The 24899-nt window shown below is 42.4% G+C and overlaps 2 protein-coding genes across 3 annotated transcripts; both read left to right on the top strand.

Moving 5' to 3' along the window:
* The first annotated feature begins 209 nt into the window (after positions 1 to 209).
* Positions 210 to 8687, top strand: LOC112219357 (bile salt-activated lipase-like). Its single transcript, XM_024380533.2, has 11 exons — positions 210 to 316; positions 1763 to 1913; positions 2089 to 2208; positions 2382 to 2579; positions 2878 to 3008; positions 3570 to 3677; positions 3774 to 3888; positions 4104 to 4290; positions 4558 to 4758; positions 4876 to 5085; positions 8345 to 8687. Exons 1-11 carry the CDS (start codon positions 251 to 253, stop codon positions 8508 to 8510), a joined length of 1653 nt encoding a protein of 550 aa, XP_024236301.1. The 5' UTR covers positions 210 to 250; the 3' UTR covers positions 8511 to 8687.
* Positions 8688 to 9040: 353 nt separating this feature from the next.
* On the top strand, positions 9041 to 24312 carry zgc:92275 (cholesterol 7-desaturase nvd). Of its 2 annotated transcripts, XM_024380532.2 has the most exons (7): positions 9041 to 10493; positions 19617 to 19805; positions 20052 to 20230; positions 20410 to 20535; positions 20731 to 20850; positions 21354 to 21530; positions 21909 to 24312. In XM_024380532.2, the coding sequence occupies exons 1-7, from the start codon at positions 10064 to 10066 to the stop codon at positions 22068 to 22070; spliced, it is 1383 nt and encodes a 460-aa protein (XP_024236300.1). In that variant the 5' UTR covers positions 9041 to 10063; the 3' UTR covers positions 22071 to 24312. The 2 variants fall into 2 exon arrangements, with proteins under 2 accessions (XP_024236300.1, XP_024236299.1); XM_024380531.2 differs by lacking the exon at positions 21909 to 24312 and having other exon boundaries at positions 21354 to 21896.
* Positions 24313 to 24899: the final 587 nt, after the last annotated feature.

Raw genomic sequence — 24899 nt, forward strand, 5'->3', positions numbered from 1 at the left:
AGTATACATGGTCATCTTGAATCAGTTGAAAAATAAACATTTAATCTACTGTACCAGAGCCCACCATGGAAGCTACTATGACAACGTCCCTCCCAACTTTATTTTTCTCTGTTACCATCTGTCTGGGTAGAGGGGAAGATACGTGGCGGTCACTATGACTCAGGGTTATGGACATTGTGAAACCCTGGCTGGAACAGATGGGAGGGGTCTCCTGTATAAAAGGTGTGCTGACAGGTGTCTCTGGATCAGCATGATGAAGACATTGGGTATTTTGGTTGCCTCTGCCCTGTTCCTGGGGTCCGCCTCGGCCGCCACTGTAAGTCCATTTTAGTTTATTTGGTGTAATTAAAGTTTTTTTTTTTTTTCTGAAACGCAATTCCAAATATATTTGTTAATAATGTAGGTGTTTTAATGTAGCTAGAATGTTGTTTTTTTAGAACTATCTGTGGTTTTGATCCCCTTGTAGAGGTAATAATGATACAGTAGAAATATACAGTGAGTTTAAAGTATTGGAACAGTCACAAATATTTTGTTTTGACTCTGTACTCCAGCACTTTGGAAGTGCTACAATGACTATTAGGTTAAAGTGCAGTCTGTCAGCTTTAATTTGTGGGTATTTTCATCCATATCGGGTGAACCGTTCAGAAATTACAGAGTCCCCCCATTTTAGGGGACCAGAGGTATTGGGACAAATTCACTTGTGTGTTCAGGTAATAAAAAGTTCATTATTTGGTCCCATATTCATAGCACGCAATGACTACATCTAGCTTGTGACTATGAATTTGTTGGATGCATTTGCTGTTTTGATTGTGTTTCAGATTATTTTGTGGTAAATAATGTACTGTCATTTTTTTGTCACTTTTATCGAAAATAAGAATAGAATATGTTTGTAAAAACTTCAACATTGATATGGATGCTACCATGATTACAGATCATCCTGAATGAGTTGTAAATAATGAGTGAGAAAGTTAGACTCACATGTCATACCCCTAAGACATGCTAACCTCTCATTTTACAATAACAGGGGAGGTTAGCAGAGCGGTGTAGCTCTTCTTATCTATTCTTATTTACAATAAATGTGACTCAAATGACAATACATTATTAACCATTCATTTCTATGGGTCACAAAATCATCTGAAACACAACAAAAACAAACAGCTAATGCATCCCACAAATTTGTAGTCACAAGCTTGATTTAGTCATTGTGTGCTTTGATTATGGGACCAAATACTTTCTAATACTTTAATATACAAATAAGTGAATTTGTCGTAATACCTTTGGTCCCCTAAAACACTCAAATTAAAGCTGCTATTAAAGATAGTCTGCACTTTAACCTCATGGGCATTATTTCAAATTCAAAGTGGTGTAGCACAGAGACAAAATATCAAAAAAGTTGTACATTTCCCAATACTTTTGGAGATCACTGTAGTTTCACAAATAAAATAGGCTAAATATGAAATTGTTTATACTGATAAAGTAACCAATAGTGAAGCACAAAGGGTTAAGAACCTCACCTGTATTTTTACTCGCACTGCAGGTTTTTGACATCTTTATCATCAACAGGTTGATAAGCAATGTGAATTCAACAGCTGAACACCTTTTTTGCAACAGTTCACTAATAAAAAACACTCAAAACAATGACACCACTACATGCATAAAACAACAACAATGAATACAATTGTGCATAATAAAAACAGTTTCACACTTGCATATATTACTGAATGAGTAATGAGTTGGTATCTGCCCTTGTGTGCATATGTAGCTTGGAGTGGTGTACACTGAGGGAGGCATGGTGCAGGGGAAAAAAGTCAATTCTGATGGACTCCTCCGCACCATGGACGTCTTCAAAGGAATCCCCTACGCTGACAAGCCCGGCGTTTTTGAGAAGCCCAAGCGTCACCCTGGATGGGATGGTGGGTAAAAACATTATGCTTCCGATGTCCATCCATAAGGCAAGGAAAACAATTTAGTAATACAGAAGCAGATTGTAAAATAAATATTGGACAGCCGTATTGGACCATATCAGACCTTAGCCTTCCTAACACTCATCTCAGTTGACTGACTGATTCTCCTTGTGTCTCCTTCCAGGTGTTCTTAAGGCTACAGAGTTCAAGCCGAGGTGCATGCAGCTGAACTTGCTCCAGTCTGACACCCGTGGCCAAGAGGACTGCCTTTTCCTGAACATCTGGGTCCCTCAGGGCCTCAGTGGTATGTAACATGCACCTGTGTCTTTCACCCGTACCTGTCACAAGAGTAGGATGTCTTTATCCACATATCAAAACATGATACAGTATGGTCTGCTGATGTTTAATAATACTCATAATAATATAACTATGGTGTAATTCTACAAATGTATTGAAATGTATCTCCTCCCTTCCTAGTTTCCACTGGGCTGCCAGTCATGGTTTGGATCTTTGGAGGTGGTTACCTGGTTGGAGGCTCTATGGGCGCTAACTTCTTAGATAACTATCTGTACGACGGGGAGGAGATTGCAAACAGGGGCAAAGTCATTGTGGTGACTCTGGGTTACCGTGTGGGCACCCTGGGCTTCCTCAGCTCTGGAGATGCCAGCGGACCTGGTAGGTATCAACTAAGGCTTTGTCTGGCTGGCTAGGTGGGTGGTGGGTGGGTGGGTGGGTGGCTTTGGGTATGATCTGTGCTGCATCAGCTGATGTATGACATTGACCTTTTCTTCATGTAGTGATTCTCAGGTGACTGAGTCCACTATATGATAATACTGATTAAGAATACGGTGTTCATCTAACCTTTAATCATCAACTGGCTGTCAGAAACTTTGCCATTCTGTGAGAGCCAGATGTACTGTATGTTAGTAGGGAGAGTACTGCTGCTGGCTCACAGAGCGGTCTTCCATGACAGGTAACTATGGTTTGTGGGACCAGCATGCTGCCATTGCCTGGGTGAATAGGAACATCCGCGCCTTCGGAGGAGACCCCAACAACATCACCGTCTTCGGAGAGTCTGCCGGCGCTGCTAGCGTCAGCTTCCAGGTGTGGGACTAAAAAGAGAACTAACAGTTTTAATACAGAGCTTTCAGGGCAAAGGTAGTCATGTCGAAGTACAAAAAAGGCCAGTACAAGGATGTTTCTTCAGTCTCAATGTTATATACTCTTCATTATAATATCATTATTATTCAGTGTCTTCCTGTCATAGAACATAAGTTTACTGTCACAGTGTGTAGTTTCTGGTAACTCGTGTCTATGACATTAGCTTATTACATTTGATACGTTTAACAATGAGAACCGGGAGACTCCTGATACCTTATTCTGAACCATGATGTCCTGTACAGAGTGATGGTCAGCCGAGTTCCTGAGACCTCTGTGATCTAATAAACAGGGTGATGGAAAGCACTTGTACTTTAGACCATTTTAAGTTGAGCCTTTTTGGATTGTTAGATACAGTATATGTAAGCATATAATGATTGTAAGTAAAGATACTGTAGGTAAGGATATGGCTTTCGGCATGGGTCCTCCGTCCACAGTATTAACAGATTAGCAAATGCAAAAATGCAATGTACTAATTTGAGTTTTAATGTACTTTACACCACACAGACGCTTTCTCCCCATAACAAAGGGCTGATCCGCAGGGCCATCTCCCAGAGTGGCGTTGCTCTCTGCCCCTGGGCCATCAACCACAACCCTCGTGCCTTTGCAGAGATGGTATGTGTACTTCAGTAACATTGGGGGGGGGGGTATGAAACTGACAGAGATGCATGTTGGTTGTTAAAGGGTGGTCTCATCCTCCTCTCTCTTTAGGTTGCTGGGAAGGTGGGCTGCCCCATTGATGATCAGATGATGGCCTGCCTGAAGCTCATTGACGCTAAGGAGCTCACCCTTGCTGGTACCCTGTCCCTGGCTGGTTCTCCCTCCAGTGAGTATTCACTGAGGTTAAAATAAGGGGCTGTGGCACACTTTGAGAAAGATGCTAAGGAGGTTGTGGTTTGCATGCATTGATGCCTGTTTAGATGAGCATTAGCCTGATGCTCACATATCTCCTCAGCCCACCATTTTACACAGGAATTTGGTGATGGCCATGTCCTACCCATAGCGTTAAAAGGTATGTCTTTCTCTGCCTGCCTCCTCTAGCGCCCATAGTGGGCAACCTGGCCCTCTCCCCAGTGATCGATGGGGACTTCCTGCCTGATCACCCAGGGAAACTGTTCCACAACACTGCTGACATTGACTACCTTGCAGGGGTCAACAGCATGGATGCCCACCTATTCACTGGATTAGATTTACCTGCCGTCAACAAGCCACTCGCTAACCTCCCTCTGTGAGTGACTTTGGGCTGATTGGTTACCTGGGAGGAGGAGGGTAGTCTGTTCAGTGTTGGCCATGTGCATTGTGTAGCTTAAATGGGACAGCAGATGTACCCACAAAGCATTTTATAGAAGCAACCAAGTCTAACTAACAAGTAGGAGTAGAATAAAACATGTATTAAAAAGAGTAAGGTTATCAGTTTGGGCAGGTCCCTAACACAGTTGGCTTAAGAAGGGTTTGTTAGATCTCTTGAGACTAATCTATAGCTTCCTCACTGAAGGTCAGATGTGAAACTGCTCCTGGGTTCTTTGACTAAGAAGGGAGAGGCCTCTATCAATAGCGCTTTCGCAGAGTACACGGCAGACTGGGGCGATAAGCCCAGTCAGGAGACCATCAAGAAGACTGTTGTTATGATCGAGACTGACTACGTCTTCCTGGTTCCTACCCAGGCTGCTCTCTATCTGCACGCCTCCAATGCCCAGTGAGTCTACCTCCTTGTTACTCTAGCACAGCCCTTCTCCCCCAGTATGTGCTGCTTCCTATCCCAGCGTCACATAACGGATATCTAATCATTCCCCCTCTCCATGCCCTATCCCAGATCTGCACGCACCTACTCCTACCTGTTCTCAGAGCCCAGCCGCATGTCCGGGATAGTTCTACCTTTCCCCAGCTGGATGGAGGCTGACCACGCTGAGGACCTGCAGTTTGTGTTCGGCAAGCCCTTCTCCACGCCCCTGGCATACTGGCCCAAGTACCGCAATGTCTCCAAATACTTTATCGCCTACTGGACCAACTTCGCCAGGACCGGGTAAGAAAGAGCTGCAGAGCAATCATATACAGTAATCACACCACGTGGGGGATATATACACTGCTCAAAAAAATTAATGGAACACTTAAACAACACAATGTAACTCCAAGTCAATCACACTTCTGTGAAATCAAACTGTCCACTTAGGAAGCAACACTGATTGACAATAAATTTCACATGCTGTTGTGCAAATGGAATAGACAACAGGTGGAAATTATAGGCAATTAGCAAGACACCCCCAATAAAGGAGTGGTTCTGCAGGTGGTGACCACAGACCACTTCTCAGTTCCTATGCTTCCTGGCTGATGTTTTGGTCACTTTTGAATGCTGACGGTGCTTTCACTCTAGTGGTAGCATGAGACGGAGTCTACAACCCACACAAGTGGCTCAGGTAGTGCAGCTCATCCAGGATGGCACATCAATGCGAGCTGTGGCAAGAAGGTTTGCTGTGTCTGTCAGCGTAGTGTCCAGAGCATGGAGGCGCTACCAGGAGACAGGCCAGTACATCAGGAGACGTGGAGGAGGCCGTAGGAGGGCAACAACCCAGCAGCAGGACCGCTACCTCCGCCTTTGTGCAAGGAGGAGCAGGAGGAGCACTGCCAGAGCCCTGCAAAATGACCTGCAGCAGGCCACAAATGTGCATGGATCTGCTAAAATGGTCAGAAACAGACTCCATGAGGGTGGTATGAGGGCCCGACGTCCACAGGTGGGGGTTGTGCTTACAGCACAACACCGTGCAGGACGTTTGGCATTTGCCAGAGAACACCAAGATTGGCAAATTCGCCAATTCAGCACATGTGACAGACGTGACAGAGTCTGGAGACGCCGTGGAGAACGTTCTGCTGCCTGCAACATCCTCCAGCATGACCGGTTTGGCGGTGGGTCAGTCATGGTGTGGGGTGGCATTTCTTTGGGGGGCCGCACAGCCCTCCATGTGCTCGCCAGAGGTAGCCTGACTGCCATTAGGGAACCGAGATGAGATCCTCAGACCCCTTGTGAGACCATATGCTGGTGCCCTGGGTTCCTCCTAATGCAAGACAATGCTAGACCTCATGTGGCTGGAGTGTGTCAGCAGTTCCTGCAGGAGGAAGGCATTGATGCTATGGACTGGCCGCCCGTTCCCCAGACCTGAATCCAATTGAGCACATTTGGGACATCATGTCTCGCTCCATCCACCAACGCCACGTTGCACCACAGACTGTCCAGGAGTTGGCGGATGCTTTAGTCCAGGTCTGGGAGGAGATCCCTCAGGAGACCATCTGCCACCTCATCAGGAGCATGCCCAGGTGTTGTAGAGAGGTCATACAGGCATGTGGAGGCCACACACACTACTGAGCCTCATTTTGACTTGTTTTAAGGACATTACATCAAAGTTGGATCAGCCTGTAGTGTGGTTTTCCACTTTAATTTTGAGTGTGACTCCAAATCCAGACCTCCATGGGTTGATAAATTTGATTTCCGTTGATCATTTTTGTGTGATTTTGTTGTCAGCACATTCAACTATGTAAAGAAAAAAGTATTTAATAAGAATATTTCATTCATTCAGATCTAGGATGTGTTATTTTAGTGTTACCTTTATTTTTTTGAGCATTGTATATATATACATACAGTATCATATATATATATATATATATATATTTTTTTTTTAACCTTTATTTAACTAGGCAAGTCAGTTAAGAACAAATTTTTATTTTCAATGACGGCCTAGGAACAGTGGGTTAACTGCCTGTTCAGGGGCAGAACGACAGATCTGTACCTTGTCAGCTCTGGGATTTGAACTTGCAACCTTACTAGTCCAACGCTCTAACCACTAGGCTACCCTGCCGCCCCATCAAATTTTTTAAAACTCTTTTTAGTTTACTGCATGACTCCATATGTGTTATTTCATAGTTTTGATGTCTTCACTATGATTCTACAATGTAGAAACAGTCAAAATAAAGAAACTCTTGAATGAGTAGGTGTGTCCAAACTTTTGAGTGTGTGTGTGTGGCAATTTAAAAGAAAATACCACTAAACTGTGGGCACACCTACTCATATACATTGTAGAATAAAAGTGAGGACATCAAAAGTATGTATTAACACATATGGAATCATGTAGTAACCAAAAAATTGTTAAACAAATAAACATAGATTTTAGATTCTTCAAAGTAGAATCCTTTGCCTTGCTGACAGCTTTGCACACTCTTGGTATTCTCTCAACCAGCTTCACCTGGAATGCTTTTCCAACAGTCTTGAAGGAGTTCCCACATATGCTGAGCACTAGTTGGCTGCTTTTTCTTTACTCTGCGGTCCAACTCATCCCAAATAATCTCAGTCGGGTTGAGGTTGGGTGATTGTGGAGGCCAGGTCATCAGATGCAGCACTCCATCCCTCTCCTTGGTCAAATAGCCCTTACACATGATAGTGCCAATAAGCGCAAACCAGATGGGATGGCATATCGCTGCAGAATGCTGTGGTAGCCATGCTGGTTAAGTGTGCCTTGAATTCTAAATAAATCACTGACAGTGTCACCAGCAAAGCACCCCCACACGTCACACCTCCTCCTCCATGCTTCACGGTGGGAACCACACATGCAGAGATCATCTGTTCACCTACTCTGCGTCTCACAAACACACAGCGGTTGGAACCAAAACTCTCAAATTTGGACTGATCAGACCAAAGCACAGATTTCGACCGGTCTAATGTCCATTGGTCGTGTTTCTTGTCCCAGGCAAGTTTCTTCTTATTATTGATGTTCTTTAGTAGTGGTTTCTTTGCAGCAATTTGACCGTTAAGGCCATATTCACGTGGTCTCCTCTGAACAGTTGATGTTGAGATGTGTCTGTTACTCTGAAGCATTTATTTGGGCTGCAATTTCTGAGGCTGGTAACTCTATTGAGCGTATCCTCTGCAGCAGAGGTAACTCTGGGTCTTCCTTTCCTGTAGCTGTCCTCGTGAGAGCTAGTTTCATCATAGCACTTGATTTTTTTTTGAAGAATATCAAATTTGTTTAACTCTTTTTAGTTTACTGCATGACTCCATATGTGTTATTTCATAGTTTTGATGTCTTCACTATTATTCTACAATGTAGAAACAGTCAAAATAAAGAAACTCTTGAATGAGTAGGTGTGTCCAAACTTTTGAGTGTGTGTGTGTGGCAATTTAAAAGAAAATACCATTTCAAATTCTAAAGTGATATTATCCTCACAGAAAACGATGATAAATCGAATGTTCTCACCATTATGTTTTTTTACCATCCTCAACCCCTTTCCCACCACAGAGACCCCAACAAGGGGGAGTCCAATGTGCCTGTGACCTGGCCTGCATACACCACCTCTGGGCAAAAGTACCTGGAGATCAACGCCAAAATGAACAGGAACTCCGTCCATGAGAAGATGAGGGTGCGCTTTGTGAACTGGTGGTCTAACACCCTTCCCTCCATCTGAGGTAGTTCTCACTGAGCACAGGCTCCCTGATGCATAATTGACATCATGCTACATTCACAGCTATACAGATTGGTCTTGTTATGTCACAAATAAATGCAAGGCTACTAGTACCACCAGATGGATTTCTGATTGTAACCATTTTTTCTTCATAGTAAATTAATGCATTTAAGAAGTCTACCCTGTTGTCTGTTTTTAATACTGGCCAGTCACCAGTGAAATGTGTTTTTGTTTGTATTTATCGAAATAGTAGCATGTTGGGGTATACCTATTCACCCAAATTGCATCAGAGTTTACAGTGGAGTTGTTTTTCTCTGATTAGTTGCAGTACTTACAAATACAGTACCAGTCAAAAGTTTGGACACACCTACTCATTCCAGGGTTTTTCTTTATTTTTACTATTTTCTAGATTGTAGAGTAATGGTGAAGACATTGAAACTATGAAATAACACATATGAAATAATGTAGTAACCAAAAAAGTAAGTAGCCACTCTTTGCCTTGATGACAGCATATACCCATGTGGGTGATTGAAAGATGAACAAGGTCCACACTCCAGTCCAGTTGGTGGAGGTAATGCACCTTAAAGGTGGTTGCCAACTGCCATATAAAATCAACAACATCAAATCAAACAACCACCCACATGTCACAGTTTAGAGTAATTCTTCGTCAGTGATGAACACCCAACAATACCTGTACATGTAATATTTGCTGGTGGGTATGACTAGAAAGGGAAGATGAAGGCATGTAGCAGTGGTGTAAACATAGCTGGCGCTAACCTTTTGGGGGCCCTAAGCAAGCTTTGGTTGGGGGCCCCACCACCTTGTTGCACAACATTTTAGTGACCTCCTTATGACAGCAGGGAGAAAAGTTGAAGTTTTAAAGGTACACTATGCAGAAATTGCTTTATTTCCTAGATGCTAAAAATTGTGACAAAATAAGCCAGTATAATATAGAGAATCCTTGTACCATGAAATATATTTTTAATAATCCAATTAATAATAGATTTTCAATTACAATGACAGATATGTAACTCACATTTTGTACATTTGGTTGGTTGCCCAAAAAGTTACATATTGCAGCTTAAAGGTTAATTTCTTGCAATTCTACACAATTTGTCATGGGGCTTAGATAGTGTTGCAGGTTTAAAGCATATTTTCTGCAATTCTACAAAATGTTCCATTGGCTTATGCCTGGGTATAAAGACTATTGTGTAACTCTTATCCCAAGCTTGACTTCTCATCTGTCGGAGGCGTGGCCTATTACCCAAGTGTCACATCTATTTTCCAAGGCGCTCTGCCACACGACAATAGCCTATAGAACATTTATGCCACTACTGACAAGACTACAGTAGGACAAACTATTAAGTCAGTCTTTTTGTGAAGCCACACTGCCGATCTGGCACAGGAACCAGTGCGACAGCGCTGCAGTGGCCGGAACCGGAGGAGAGGTTTTCATGGTGACGCGGCTGTGACAGGCCGCCAGAGAGTGGCAGCCAGGGACAAACACCCGTGTACTCTGTCTGGAGATCTCCTTATAGGCTAAATAACACGAGAGGATGGAGGGTCAAAGCATGTCTCTACTCGGCAAGATGATGGCAGTTATAGGGATAAGCGTGGTAGCAGGTCTCATCGTGCACGTGCGAGACCCGTTGGACTCAATTTTAGGAGGTGGATACCCGGAGCTGTGGAGGAAAGCGGGACTGGTAGGTGCCCCAGCCCGGGCCGTGGCTTGCATCTTCGCCGGGGTTTCCCTTCTTGCTATGGGCTGGCTATATAGACTACTGTTTGCCCCTCTGGAACTGCTCAGAACTCCCGACGAGGTTGGATACATTGCCGAAGACGGTCGCTCCCGCGCCCAAGCGGCAAACGAAGTGCGTCGAAGACGGAAAACTGGCGAACTGCCACCCGTTTATCCCAACGGCTGGTATCGAGTATTGGATTCTCACATGCTGGAGCGAGGGGATGTCAAGAACGTAACTGTTTTAGGTATTCACAGCGCCACCCACTACAATACAGACAAACCAACACACATTCGATTAGACGACAATATGTCCGTCTCTGAGATCAGCAAATAATTTGTGCATATCTACATGTTTTTTTTTGCAACACACACAGTGTCTCAGTAGTGCACCTCACAGTTGAATTAAAGGCTACGCATCATAGGATAAAAATAGCCTGTCTCACTCCAGATTGTAATACATGTGTTTGTCACGTCAGGCAGGACAGTCCAATAACGAATCCAGGTGGAGATGCTGACAATGCACCTGTCCTTGTTTAGGTCTCCCTTCTCTCTCACTTTTTCTCGCTGTGTAATGTATATCCACTCATGGGAAAAAAAACATCCTATCCAGTTGATGTTAAACAAAAAATATGTAGCCTACCTGCAATTAACAGTCCAAGACTCCTCTGACTCACATTTCCTGTGTGAACATTGTCACATCAAAAAGATACACCACGATGTGCATAGGCCTACCAAATAGTGTCCTACCAACATGATTAGGCAACTTTTGAAGCATGATTTAAGCTTACACCATTTGTATACAAAGTCTCATATTACAACATAAACAGTATAGGTGCCTAGTTATGATCAGGTAAGTCAGATGATGTTTAAAAGTCATTCTTTCAATTAAAGTATTTCCATTAGGCCTATTTGAAATTATGGAAACTCTACTGTGTAAAAGAAAGGGACTACATTTGGTTGTATTCTCTAAAGTTCAGCTTTGGCTCATTTCCTTTGGTGTAATAACACATGCAGTTCAATTCTATTGACTGAACACCTGATTTTGTATTACAGTACATGTCCTTGTCTCAGCTCTATATCCGCTTGCTGAGTGGTGGTGGTTGGAATAGGGAAATAATAGAAGCACCCTCTTTAGCATGGACAACCTGGTGTTCCAAGATCCACACAAACTATGGACTTTTTTGTACTCTCAAGTATGCATAGTTTGTTGCTTCGTGCTGAGTGCCTGACACCAAAAAGTCAGCTGGTGAATGTGTGGAACACTGAAGATGAATTTGTATATGAAATCAGTCACATTTGACATGCACTAATCAGTACATGTGGTTTTGTATGTAGCCTACTGAACATATTTGCATGTCCTCAGAAAAGATGCAGTCACAAAACTGTACAAAAAATACTAATCCCCATGAGGAAGACATTATACTGAGCATCTATTACCATGTAGAGAACACTATAATGATACACCATTGACATTCTCTTCCTCATATTCTTTTTCTTCTTTGGGATGCCCTCTTTCTCTGGCTGCCTGCTACTCATAGCTCTATCATGGGATCTAATCAGTAACCTATTTTAGCCAAAGAAAATATAATGAATAGCATTGTAACAGTAATTAGGTGCCTGTTTGACCAAAACCAGTTATGCATTCAGATTCACTGTCCTTTACACAGAAAAGGCTGTAAAAAATAGTCTCTTAGGCAAATAATATCTAGGCCCGAAAGACTCAAATAATTTCTGAAAGGAATTCCATGTATTATTCTGACTCCGGTGACATCTGTATTGCATGATCCAGTCAGCACATTTGTAACCCTGTGTGATATGAGAGAAATTAATGTGTCATCGGTGTCTCCAGACAGTTATATAATAGATTATACTCTCTAATTAGTCACAGAAGTAGGTACATTAATGCAGAACTATTTGGACATATTTGGACAAACAGGGTTCAACGCCTATTGTGATTGGATTTCTAATCATTACTCAAGAATTAGGTTCTACTGAATAATTATTCAAATAATTACACAACTTCTTTTAGTTGACTGCACTCTGCCCATTTTGTCTGCCATTTCTCTGCCATCATCTTGAATTGGTTTCAACTTTGAATATGTGACATCTTTAGAACCTGCCAAGGCAGGTCTCAACAATCCAACATAGATACATATCATTGAAGATGGTTTGATATGCGCTCACTGTTGACATTTCAATGGTCATTGTCTTTGCCTTGTCAATGCAATGCCTCTCCTGTTCATTGTTCTTCATGTGCAGTTAGATGTCGCCAAGCCAATTTGCCAGGAGAAACCCTATATTGTTGGAAGGACCATTTTGGTTTTGTGTTGCCTGCCTGCCTTCCTTTAACCAAGGGCCATTGAACAGTTGAAGACTTGGCTGCTAGGAAACATTTAATCTGAAAAGACAACCTCCTTATTGTTTACTGGGACCTGATCACCATCAATGTGTGTTTGCTTCAGCATCCTGGAGGTGGATGCCATGGTCACTAATGTTTATTTTAGTTACTCCATTCTTTCATCTGAAACTGCTGTGTGTCTCTGTGGTCTGTGCTTACTACAAGGGAGATGCAACCATTTTCAATAAATCAAGCAGAAGGCCCAAGTGTTGGTTTTGTTGCACAAGCCTCTGCTGTGTGTCAGGCCTGACAACACACCTTAGCTGCCCCGACCTCCAAAACTAATGCTCTTCACACACCAATGCATTGTGAGGCTGACTACTGCTATTCAAGGCCCAAGATTAGGCTATTTAAGAATGCTCGTCGAGTGGGTGACATGAATTAATGTCACACAACCTGTCCAGTGAGACCCACTGATTCGCTAAATCAAATGTTTTTGTTATCCTGCAATGTTTTCTTTCTGCAGACACAAGAGTTGGAAAAGTCTTGTTGTGTCAAACCTCAAATTAAACTCTTGGCCCTCCACTTCAGTGCTATTTGTATTCATTCACATGTACAGTACGGACTATACATTAAGATTAATGTGAGACCAGTACTGTTGAAGTTTTGACCATCCAGATGTTATTTATTTATTTATTTTACATTGGAGATTCTTCCATCTCTCCACATTCCCTTTTGACAGTGTTTACTGCCATACTGGGAAAAAGGGCTGATTTTGGAATGATTTATCTTTAATTATCTGTCAGCAAGAGTTGATAAATCTCCCCCTGTTATGGGATGAATTATTCTCCAATTCTCCCCAGGCACATTATTCTACATTCCCCCCCAAACACAGTCTCATGAGAGTAACTGGAGGAATGTGCTGTAAGGGCCTGATTCTGACCCGAGTTAAGCGCACGTAAATGGACTGCAATTCCCTTTTTATCCACTCTTCTCTCTATGGTATTCTGACCTTGAATTTAAGCATAAGAATAGCTGTTCGCCTGCTATTTGTTTATAAATTAAGGTGTGGCGGAGGTGTGTCTGCAGATATTCCGTATTCTGACCTTGACTTAATTCCCTAATAATTTCACCACTTTTACGCATGGGGAAACCATGAATAAGTTCTAGCAAAACTACTGGTTCCAACTGTAAAAAGCATCCGATAGAAATAACACCATTGTCTATGCACTGTGATTTACAAATTGTTAAGAGCGATTGATAAGAGCCTGGTAAATGAGTAATCTGTTTGGATAAAATAATTGTACATTTTATGTGACACTTATTTTAGATCTATTTGGCCTTGTAATCACTGGAGACAAATGTATGGCAGCAAACTGAAGCATATCAACATAACAACTTTTAGTAGAGTTTATGAAATGCTGTGCCATTATACAGAATTTAAATTGTAGTGCCTTTTAACTTGTAGGAATGGGCACTCTCAAATGTCATGATTATAGGCTACCAGGACTTTTTTGGTTTCCTATTTTCTATCATGTTAAATATTAGCCACTATCAGTATCGACTGTCAGTTGGCTTAATAACCACACATATTCAACTGCCAATTTACTGTTAGTTCCCTTCAGTTGGTATAGTTGTCACGTTCTGACCTTAGTTCTTTTGTTATGTCTTTGTTTTAGTATGGTCAGGGCATGAGTTGGGTGGGTTGTCTATGTTAGTTTTTCTATGATTTGGTATTTCTGTTTTTGGCCTGGTATGGTTCTCAATCAGAGGCAGCAGTCAATCGTTGCCCCTGATTGAGAACCATACTTTGGTAGCCTGTTTTTCACCCTTGAGTTGTGGGTGATTGTTTTCTGTTTTGTGTCTACACCAGACAGGACTGTTTCGTTTCGTTCATTCTCCTTTGTTATTTTGTTTAGTGTTCTCGTGATAATAAATTATCAATATGGACACTTACCACGCTGCGCATTGGTCCGATATATCTTACTCCTCGTCAGAAGAAGAGGACGAACGTTACAATAGTCTACATTAGCATTCCATTTAATTCGATTGTTTTGTTAACCTTCATTTACTTCTTCTGTAAACGCAGTCGTGGCCATGTGGTTATTGCTGAGGATCATTAGTAAAAGTTGATAATGTAAAAAAAAAAGAAGGCAAGTAAGCTAATTAAATCGTTATGGAGCGGAGCGCAGACCAAGCTGTAATAGTTTGAGCCTGACGCATGGCGCAATACTTGGCCATGTCTTCACACAGTTCCATAGTTAGTGCAGTCAATAGGCGAGGGTATAGCCTACTATTGTACACTATTCTCCCTATTATAATTCTATGCACACTAATCTTCCAACATTAACCTGGGTCTAAGAACTGAATGTGGCAATTGTCAGAATGAATCAATCCACCATTTTCTTTCTTTCGTGCGTAAAGGCTCTCCAAACCAGTTAATGATTTATACTGTAAATACTTTCCTAAACCTAAATAATCTACAAGATCAGAGTATTTTAAAACTACCAACTGAAACGGACGAATATGCATATGTAACCGATGTGAAATGGCTAGTTAGTTAGCGGGGTGCGCGCTAATAGCGTTTCAATCGGTGACGTCAATCGCTCTGAGACCTTGAAGTAGTTGTTCCCCTTGCTCTGCAAGGGCCGCGGCTTTTGTGGAGCGATGGGTAACCGTGCTTCGAGGGTGGCTGGTTCGAGGCGAGGCGACGGAAGCTATACTGTTACACATATATGGTCTCTCAAGTCTGTCGACAAAACTCTAACTAAAAATCTACCCCGTTTTTAAAGGGATGTCTTAAGATAAATGTACTGAAAACCTTATTGAATGAAAACTCCACTAGAAAATATGTTGGCCAGCAAGTGGATGGGATTTCAGCGGTCGAATGAAGCTTATTCAGAGCGCGCAATGTAGCCACACCTGTAGAGCGCATAACGCTACTGAATAAGGACAATCTGAATACCGGATAAGTGCGCCGGACAAGTGCGTCGGAAAGGCGTAAATTCCTAAATCGGAATCAGTCCATAAAAGCGTCACAATTTCTATGGTCACAAACCATGACGGGTATGCACATGGAAATGTTAGGGAAAATGGATATTGGACTGATGGAGGAGAAACTTGACAACTGCTGATGACTAGGTGACACCTGGTGATTCAGAGTAACGTTACAGTGCTGCCATGTCTGTATCACACTTCCCCCCCAAAAAATATGCATGCCATTTTGTGATAACGGTTACGACAAATGACATGGCATCCGTGTGAATTTATAGCTAAGCTATTATTTATATTACTGCACCACGTATCATTTCACGCTACCTCGACTTACTCCATCGTGACATCAACGACAACATGCTCCTTATTTGACTGCAGTTAGCTGCAATCTTAGACAGATGCAGCCTATGATTGTTGAGTCCGGGCAAATGTTGCAGCCAAACTGCTTCAAATAGGGTGATTAGCCTAGCTAGCTAAATGACAACACTATTAATTCTAGAAGTAACAACTCTATTGCTTAATTCAGAAAGTAGACTTCACCTTCGTGTTACATCTATAGGCATTATCTCACTAACTAGCTAGCATGAGGTAATTAACATGAGCTAGCTAGCCAACATGCATGGTTTCTGACATGCCACAATTCTGCTTACTTTACATCTGACATATCTAGCTACTGTAGCTAGATAATGATGGTTTACAGTGACCCTACACACACCCACTCACATACAAGCTGCTGCTACTCTGTTTATCTTATATCCTGTTGCTGACTGCAGAACAAAAATATAAACGCAACAGTAAATTGAAATAAATTCATTAGGTCCTAATCTATGGATATCACATGACTGGGAATGCAGATATACATCTGTCAGATACCTTTTTAAAAAATGGGCCTCACAATGGGCCTCAGGATCTCATCACGGTATTTCTGTGCATTCGAATTGCCATTGATGAAATGCAATTGTGTTTGTTTTCCATAGCATATGCCTGCCTATACCATAACCCCACCCCCACCATGGGGCACTCTGTTCACAACGTTGACATCAGAAAACCGCTTGCTCACACAATGCCATTCACGTGGTCTGCGGTTGTAAGGCGGGTTGGACATACTGCCAAATTCTCCAAAACGATGTTGGAGGCGGCTTATTCCACATTAAATTCTCTGGCAACAACTTTGGTAAACATTCCTGCAGTCAGCATGCCAATAGCAAGCTCTATAAAAACTTGAGACATCTATGGCATTGTGTTGTGTGACAAAACTGCACATTTTAGAGTGGCCTTTTACTGTTCCCAGCACAAGATGCACCTGTGTAATGACCATGCTGTTGAATCAGCTTCTTGATATGCCACACCTGTCAGGTGGATGGATTATCTTGCCAAAGGAGAAATGTTCACAAACAGGGATGTAAACAAATTTGTACACGTGTTGTATACGGCACATGTGACTAATACAATTTGATATGATTTGAATTTGAGACAAATAATGTTTTTGTGTGTATGGAACATTTCTGGGATCTTTAATTTCAGCTCATGAAACATGGGACCAACACTTTACATGTTGCGTTTATATTTTTGGTTCAGTGTAGTATGTTAGCTAGCTAACCAACTAGGCGGTTATCAAAGACACTCAGTCAGTAATTTAAAATACTTTTCTGACCAACTGGACATTACTTTAGCCGATCTCGGCCTACTCCTTCTTGCCTACTCCCGTCTATAGGTCTCCTACTAGGTTCAAAACAATATCAAATAAACTCTGTGGCTGTAGTCCGGTGCTTCATTGTCAAAATAAACAACTCGCACTTCTGGTGCAGCCAGGCAGTCAATGTCTCAATGTTCCAAAACTATTCACCTGAATATACGTCAAGCCTGGACAACATTCTATTTCATATTGTTATGGTGTGCGTGCAGCCCAGAAGTATGTTTAAGCAATAAGGTACAACGGGTGTGGTATATGGCCTATATACCAAAGCTAAGGGCTGTTCTTACCCACGACACATTTCAGAGTGCCTGGATACAGCCCTATTGGCCATATACCACAAACCCCCAAGGTTCCTTATTGCTATTATAAACTGGTTACCAATGTAATTAGAGCAGTAAAAAATAAACGTTTTGTCATACCTGTGGTATACGGTCTTATATACCACGGCTGTCAGCCAATCAGCATTCAGGGCTCGACCCACCCAGTTTATAAAATCGATTATATCTCCAATTTACAATGTTGGATGGGAAAAAAATAAGTGACACATCAGATTCATACACTACTCATTATTGTTGTTGTTGTTGTTTTTTAAGTGAAACATGGCCTTTACTCGACTCAGTAAGCATATCATTAGTCAAACACATAAGGCCTATTGGATTGATGCTATCTTCTCTTTTGGAGCCTCTCTAGTTTCTCTACTTCCTCACATGGATTTATCGAGATCCTCCTCTCTTTTTCTCTCCCCCTTTCTCTGTGCCAGTTTTCCAGCCACCAGTAAGAGCCTGTCCCAGATTCTGCTGACCCAAATCAACATTTGTCAGTTCCGGTCTGTTCATTTCTTTTTGTTGTTGTTGTAAATAGCCACACCTGTTCCTGAAATCTGTCAGTCCAGTCAGTTTCACCATTTCATGCAGTACACAGTCAGTCTAGGACACTCTTCTCAGTATATCTCAGTCAACATTTGCACACTCTCTAATTCTGTCCCGGCCTGCAGACAGTGTGGTTGCAGTCACGGCCTGCTCTACCTATCTGCTGTCATTTGGGTGGCAGGGCGTTATCCCGGTTTCCGAGGGTTTAACCGGGAGGGCCTACTCATTGCCTAGCGTTGCCAGGGCCGCTGAATCCTATCCTTAGTGACAGTTGGGCGGCTTTAATCTGAAGGTAATCTTAGCTCCGTGGGGTCACAGTCAGGAGCTAAGCCAGCTAGTTTGCTGCTTGGCCTCTGGCCCCGTATCCAATCCCACACTGTCTCAATCTGATGGCTCACTATGCAGTGGGCCGTGGCTTAGTGTGGTGTACGTGCTTGTGGTATACGTGCCTGTAGCTTCCTGATCGGTCCTGTCCAACTTAACTATATATACTGTAGGTTGCACATACAACACACCCGCCCTTCTCTGATGCAGTGACACAGTTTAGGAGACAGGGGTCATACCTCAGATGAGCATTTAACACAGACTTTGTTGAGAATATGATTGTGAGAATATTACATAAATGGCATTGTCTCACACCCAGTCCATTCTTTTCATTTACTGTACTGTTAAGCTTGCCAACACAGACTAAGCTCATTCCAGGAAATGAAATAGGGCCTTCAACATGGTTTACAATTGAAAGAAAGTGTACCAAACGCAGATGTTTACAATTGTTTATATGTATTTAGGTAGCTATTTATTTAATATCCTAGAATAGTTTCAGTGCTTGCCAGGAGGTACAGGTTGGTTACAGAAGAGTTCAGGCCAAGCCAGGTGGGTTGGAAACCCTATGGATACGGTTGTTGTTACCCTGAATACATTGTTTACTGGGGACACTGTTATGGGATTTTTATGAATAATGACTAAATGATGTATACATTTAAAGTAGAATTATAACTAACAGAATTCTATCCTGTTTGATGAAGAATGTTTGCACATAGGCAAAGAGGAAGTATTAACAAACAACTATATAAACCAATGTACATGAAATGATGGGCAGAGCTCTCGAGAATAAACGCTATTCACTAATTTGGTGGCTGGTCTCTGTCCATTTTATGCAAATAAGAACCTTACAAATTCTTAGAAACGGACAGTATTTTAATTGAATTGGTTAATGAACACATAGTTACTAAATTCATCTAACAGACACCCAGTGAATTTAAAGAAAAATGCAGCCTTTTCAGAGATTTTTTTAGTTGTCCTTCAAAGAGTAAAATGCTCATTCAATAAATTAGGTGTCTTCACATTTATGTGTCTTAATTGGCTTTAAGTGGATATTTCAAGTATTTTATTATAGTAGTCATCTAATTTTAAGACCCAGCTCCTCACAGCTTACTTTTGACCTCCTTTCCCAAATCTGTTTTCCTCCCAGGTGAGCAGGTGGCAGTGTTCCGGGGCACAGAGGGCAAAGCCTATGTAGTGGATGCCTACTGCCCACACCTGGGGGCCAACCTGGCAGTGGGGGGGCGTGTGGTGGGGCAGAGCATAGAGTGCCCGTTCCACGGCTGGCAGTTCCGGGGGGAAGACGGAAAGTGTGTGAGGATTCCCTATGCAGAGAAAGGTGAGAAGCCACGACCAACTCAATGTAATGTAATTGAACCATGTTTATAATGTATCCAGCTAAAATAATGTGGGGTTTTTACTTCTGTCAACTGCAATCTATCGTGACAGCCTAAACATTAGTAGATGATTTGATTCTGGGTGCCGAGATTGTAAACAGTGTAATGTCTTACATTTTAAAAACAGATTCATTTGTCATTTTGCGCAATACAATGAATTTGTTTATTTTCCCTCTGTGGATCGTTAGTGCCAGAGTTTGCTAAGGTGCGCTGCTGGCGCAGTATGGAGACCAATGGTCAGGTTCTGGTGTGGTTCCACTGTGACGGAGAGGAACCTGGCTGGACAGTACCAGAGCAGGGGGAGATCACACGAGGGGAATGGGTCTACCGGGGCCGCACTGAGCACTTCATCAACGCACACATAGAGGTCTGTTGTCTGTTGTAGATGTGTGTGTGATAAGAAAAGGTCTTCATTTTATACTTGTATATTTTTTATTTACCATATGATAACTTTAGGTCAATGTGTTATTTAGTAAAGCCTGAAGACTTTGTCTTATAAAGAGAAAGTCAACTGTGCCTTTTCCTCTCTGTGACTGCCACCTGTAGGAGATCCCTGAGAATGCAGCAGATATTGCCCACTTGGCCCACTTGCACACACCAGGCATTGTGAGCGGGGTTGACCTGCGCTACACCAACAGCAAGACCTGGGAGTTTGTGAGGCATGACTGGAAGGTAAGGACTTCCTGACCATGTGACCTTACTACTCTGGGCCCTACTTATATATACGTTTAGAACTTCTTTAAATGGTGCCTCAATGGTGTGTCCCTACAAATACTTGATTGTGTGTGTGTGTGTGTGTGTGTGTGTGTGTGTGTGTGTGTGTGTGTGTGTGTGTGTGTGTGTGTGTGTGTGTGTATATATTTCCAGGTGCAATGGGAAGCTGAGTCTGAGCCCACTAAGCACTGCTCCCAGATGCTGGTGAAACATGCCCTGACTGTGTTTGGTCGCCACTGGCCTCTGCTGGACATGGATGTAGTGGCTCGACAGGTACAGATAATCACAGACAGACTAGATAGTGTTTAGAAAATTGTGACCCTGTGGTGCTGAATTCAGTCATAAAACACAGCTGAAGTCATCATTGTAAACAAGTGTGTCAGCCAAGACCACCCAGTGCCAAGACTGCTCTTGGTTTTAGCCTCTCCATCAGCTGAGATATATATCACCGTCTCAAAGGAATAAGCTGACCATTCAGACAGCTTTGTCACCTCTTGTTTTCACTTCACTGTGCTTTTGGATTCGTGTATACATGGCTGCATCCAAACGAGCTGCCTCAGTCACTATGGTGACGTTGAACAAGACCTCTGGCTGCAATTAACATTCACCTTAGTATTGTATCAATAACAGTGTTTCAGTCTGATGTGTCCAGCACCATAAATCAACTACGTTTTTTATGGATGGTCCATTTAGCTCTGTCCAGAATTGTGTCTACTCTATGTTTAGTACATGGACATGATGTGTATGTGTCAGTAATATATGTCTGTGTGTTCCAGGTTGGTCCAGGGGTGGTGTTCCTGCTGTTCGACCACAGTTTCCTGGGTCGGGGTGTGATCATGCACTGTGTGACGCCCGTGGAGCCTCTATTGCAGTGTGTGTCCCACACCATCTTCTACCAGAGCAACATCCCCCCACTGGTGCCCAAGTTCATCCTGAGGGCAGAGTGCATCCAGGTACCATGTATCCCCACCATGTTGCCCAGCTTACTCCTGCCCTCAGACTCTCGTACACACGTTGTAACACACAGGAACTGTACTGTACAGCCAATGATCAAACTGTTCTCAATGTGGTACATCATATTCCAAAACCATGAATATCATGCATGTCAATTCATACACATTATTAGTATCCTTAATAATATAAAATTCATCATAATCTGGTGAATATACAGTATAGTAGAATACATGGTAGACTTTGAAATTTGACTTTTAAAAAGTCACTCGTTGGCAGTTTTTTGCTTTTTATGTGAACATTCTTGTCAGATTGATCACTACTTATTTCAGGTTTTGATATAACTAACCCCTTGTTGTTCTGACTGGTTTATGTCCCAGTTTGAGCGGGACGTGATGATCTGGAACAATAAGAAGTACATCTCTAAGCCCCTGCTGGTGAAGGAGGACTCTGCCATCCAGAAACACAGGCGGTGGTTCAGTCAGTTCTACAGTGATAACAGCCCTCGGCTGCGCTACCAGCACAACACGCTGGACTTCTGACCTCTCACACACTGAAAGAAGCACAGGAAAGCCAAACGAGGTACTGGTCCAAAAACACCTTCAATGTCCAAAAGGTATTCAAATATAAAAGAGAAGAGGACACCCATGGAATTTAACACCAGAAAATTGTTAGTATTTTGTAGCAGCCAGTCAGCTCTTTCATGGTTAATGAATTGTGGGGTCTTGTGATGCAAACCAGCTGTAGTAAAAGCAGCATTTGTTATTGTTTTGATAACTGAGCAGCAACCAAGCGCCCAAAGGGACTCTTATTCTACCAAAGCCCCGAAGTCGTGCTCCACATTTTCACTTAATTGGACTTCCGTAGCAAGACAAAATGCCGGTGGGAGGATTCATCTTCTCCCCTTCGTGTTATATTTCAAACAAAGCAACTGAATGCCCTCACATCTCCCATCAGAGTTGTACAGGTGTAAAAAGAGACCAGACTATCTTTGGCCAGTTCAGTGTATGAAATGAACACTCTCCTGTGGGAATTTGGTGAGATTCGCTCTGGCCTCGTTTAAGTGCCTAGCTATAGCTACTCTGTGATCCTATAGGATTGATGGGACCTGAGGACTGCTCCCTTTTCACTCATCTTTCTTTTGATTTATTCTGATCGCTCCTGGCGTCTTCAATCCAGTTTATCCACATCTCAATCGTACAGGATTCAGCCCATATTCCTGTGAAGACCCACCAGAACCAACCAATATGAATAGCTATGCCAGAATTGCCTAGCCTTTATTGTAGCTTATAGTGAGAGTCTATACTGTGTGAATGAACAGGAATGTATTGGAAACCGGTGTGCTGTCTGTACATTGTTATATGATTCCAGCAGGCTTCAGTTTGATCTCTGTACCTCCTGGCATTATAGACCTGTGACTACCATACTAAATAGGTCAGTGTAAAAAACATAACTTGCTATAACTTAAAACATGTCATTTCTTTTCAGCCTAAGTTCTCAAGGAAACTCCAAATCGGGAAATCATGACTTGTGAGGACATCACTGTGTTCCAAAATGAGTGCTTAAAGCATTAATGTTTAATGAAAGCTGGCACCCAGCCCCAGCTTCAGGCCCTTTCAGGAGTGTTTGTGTCCCCTGGAGAAAATCTTAAAGCTCTGTTGCTGATTGACCCTGCCAACTGATAGTGGTTCCCTCACGTTACCCCTGAATAGATTATGCAGTTCCTTTGTACTATGCACCAGTGCAGTATATGATGACAGTACTGGAATGTTGGTACCAGGTAGTTACCAATATATTGAATTTGAATCGTTTGAAATAAGTATTAGAAAGTATCAAAACCAGGTGGAAACAGTCAAATTAAGTACTACCGCAAACTGTGTAGACATGAGGATAACAATTATAATCAAAGGTCATTACTCAAGACAGTATGCAGAATATATTTACATGTGGATCGCTTATTGACAAAGCCATTTTGACAAAGCATTTAGCAGAGATGTCCTATAAGAAACTCAGTGTTGTTGTTTGTAGCTTGTTCTTTCTCTATTACATAGCTGTGAGTCCCATTTGTGATGAGGAAAGGCGGGGTTGTCCAAGGAGTTTCATGGCTTCATACTGTATGCACTATATATGCACTCAAATGTAGCAAATATCATGTGGCAATATTGTTTGATTGAGTTGCTTCGGTCCAGACTTAAAACATGCTCCCTAATGAGAAAAGCTGTGAGAGTGCTAACAGGGTGTTACTGTGCTAATGATACAGGACATTATTACCATATTAGTGCTTTGTGACTGTGCAGGTCTATACAGATGATTGGTATGTACTTGCATTATATGATGCTGTGTTGCTGGCTGTACTCTGAGATTGCTCCTAAGAGCCAGATTCTATCTGCACTCTGTGACAACAATGATGCCGTTAGGTTGTACCAAATACTGTACATGTCTGTCTGCTCTGATGGAAGTGTGAGCATAATGACCCGTGAATGAGTGTACTGGTAGCGCTGAATGTGCTTTGTGACTGTGTTGATGTTCTGGGTCAGGGGTCATGGTTAGTGTGACTGTTCTAACTGATCCCAGTTGGCCCTTTATGGCCAATAGTCACAGTTACCCTAAAGTGGGGACGTTGGTTTAGAAAAATGATTAGCAAAGGTAGAATAGCACAATAATACGTGTTTAACCCACCTTTCTTCATATGACACAGCAGATTGGAAAGATTATTTTTTGTAAATGCATTGTCTAGAAATGCAGCATTTATGTAAATCAGCAGAATAAACATATTCAAATCTATTGTGTTTGCTCTTGCATTATTGCAGTTGTAGACAAACTCTTCTAAAGCAAGCTTTAATGTGTTGAACTGAGTGGAATGCTCAGTGCTTGGCCACGAGCACTTCTGGAAACGTGGGCTTATCACTGTGAAAGTGCTTATCAAGGTTGGTTTCGCTGACAGAGAGGCTAGCATTACGTCAACACTACTGCCTACTTTCACATTGAGTCAAGCTTTGTCCAGGTAGAGTGTTGTGACTGAACTTTCTTAGCTAAGAGATCTGGGTTGTACATGCCACTGGAATTCTGCTCAGCCTAATCTGAAACTTGACACAGAATACTGTTTAGTTTTATCTAACAAAATATGGATGGAATAGCGGGTGACCTTGAAACGGGGCAAGCAGGGAACGACGTGACACATGAGGAAATGATTTGTTCTGTTGTTGGAGCAAGGTGTCCTGCAGTGTTAAGTATGGTTGAGGAAACCAAGGAGGTAGAGAAGGAGAGGGACCAGGGAGAGGATGGCTCAGTGAAAAAGCCCCTGCTTCTACAACAGCATGTCCTGGGAGAGGTCAAGCAAATTCGCAGACCAGTCACCCAAACAGGGCCAG

The sequence above is a fragment of the Oncorhynchus tshawytscha genome, linkage group LG20 (assembly GCF_018296145.1).
Source record: "Oncorhynchus tshawytscha isolate Ot180627B linkage group LG20, Otsh_v2.0, whole genome shotgun sequence".
Classification (NCBI taxonomy): domain Eukaryota; kingdom Metazoa; phylum Chordata; class Actinopteri; order Salmoniformes; family Salmonidae; genus Oncorhynchus; species Oncorhynchus tshawytscha.

Bases quoted from the DNA above. Each gene is read 5' to 3' on its own strand.
- LOC112219357 (XM_024380533.2), top strand. From the start codon at position 251: ATGATGAAGACATTGGGTATTTTGGTTGCCTCTGCCCTGTTCCTGGGG. The intron at 2,209-2,381 runs GTATGTAACATG...CTCCCTTCCTAG, and splicing joins GGTCCCTCAGGGCCTCAGTG to TTTCCACTGGGCTGCCAGTC. The intron at 3,889-4,103 runs GTGAGTATTCAC...TGCCTCCTCTAG, and splicing joins CCTGGCTGGTTCTCCCTCCA to CGCCCATAGTGGGCAACCTG.
- zgc:92275 (XM_024380531.2), top strand. From the start codon at position 10,064: ATGGAGGGTCAAAGCATGTCTCTACTCGGCAAGATGATGGCAGTTATA. The intron at 20,536-20,730 runs GTAAGGACTTCC...ATATATTTCCAG, and splicing joins TTGTGAGGCATGACTGGAAG to GTGCAATGGGAAGCTGAGTC. The intron at 20,851-21,353 runs GTACAGATAATC...TGTGTGTTCCAG, and splicing joins TGGATGTAGTGGCTCGACAG to GTTGGTCCAGGGGTGGTGTT.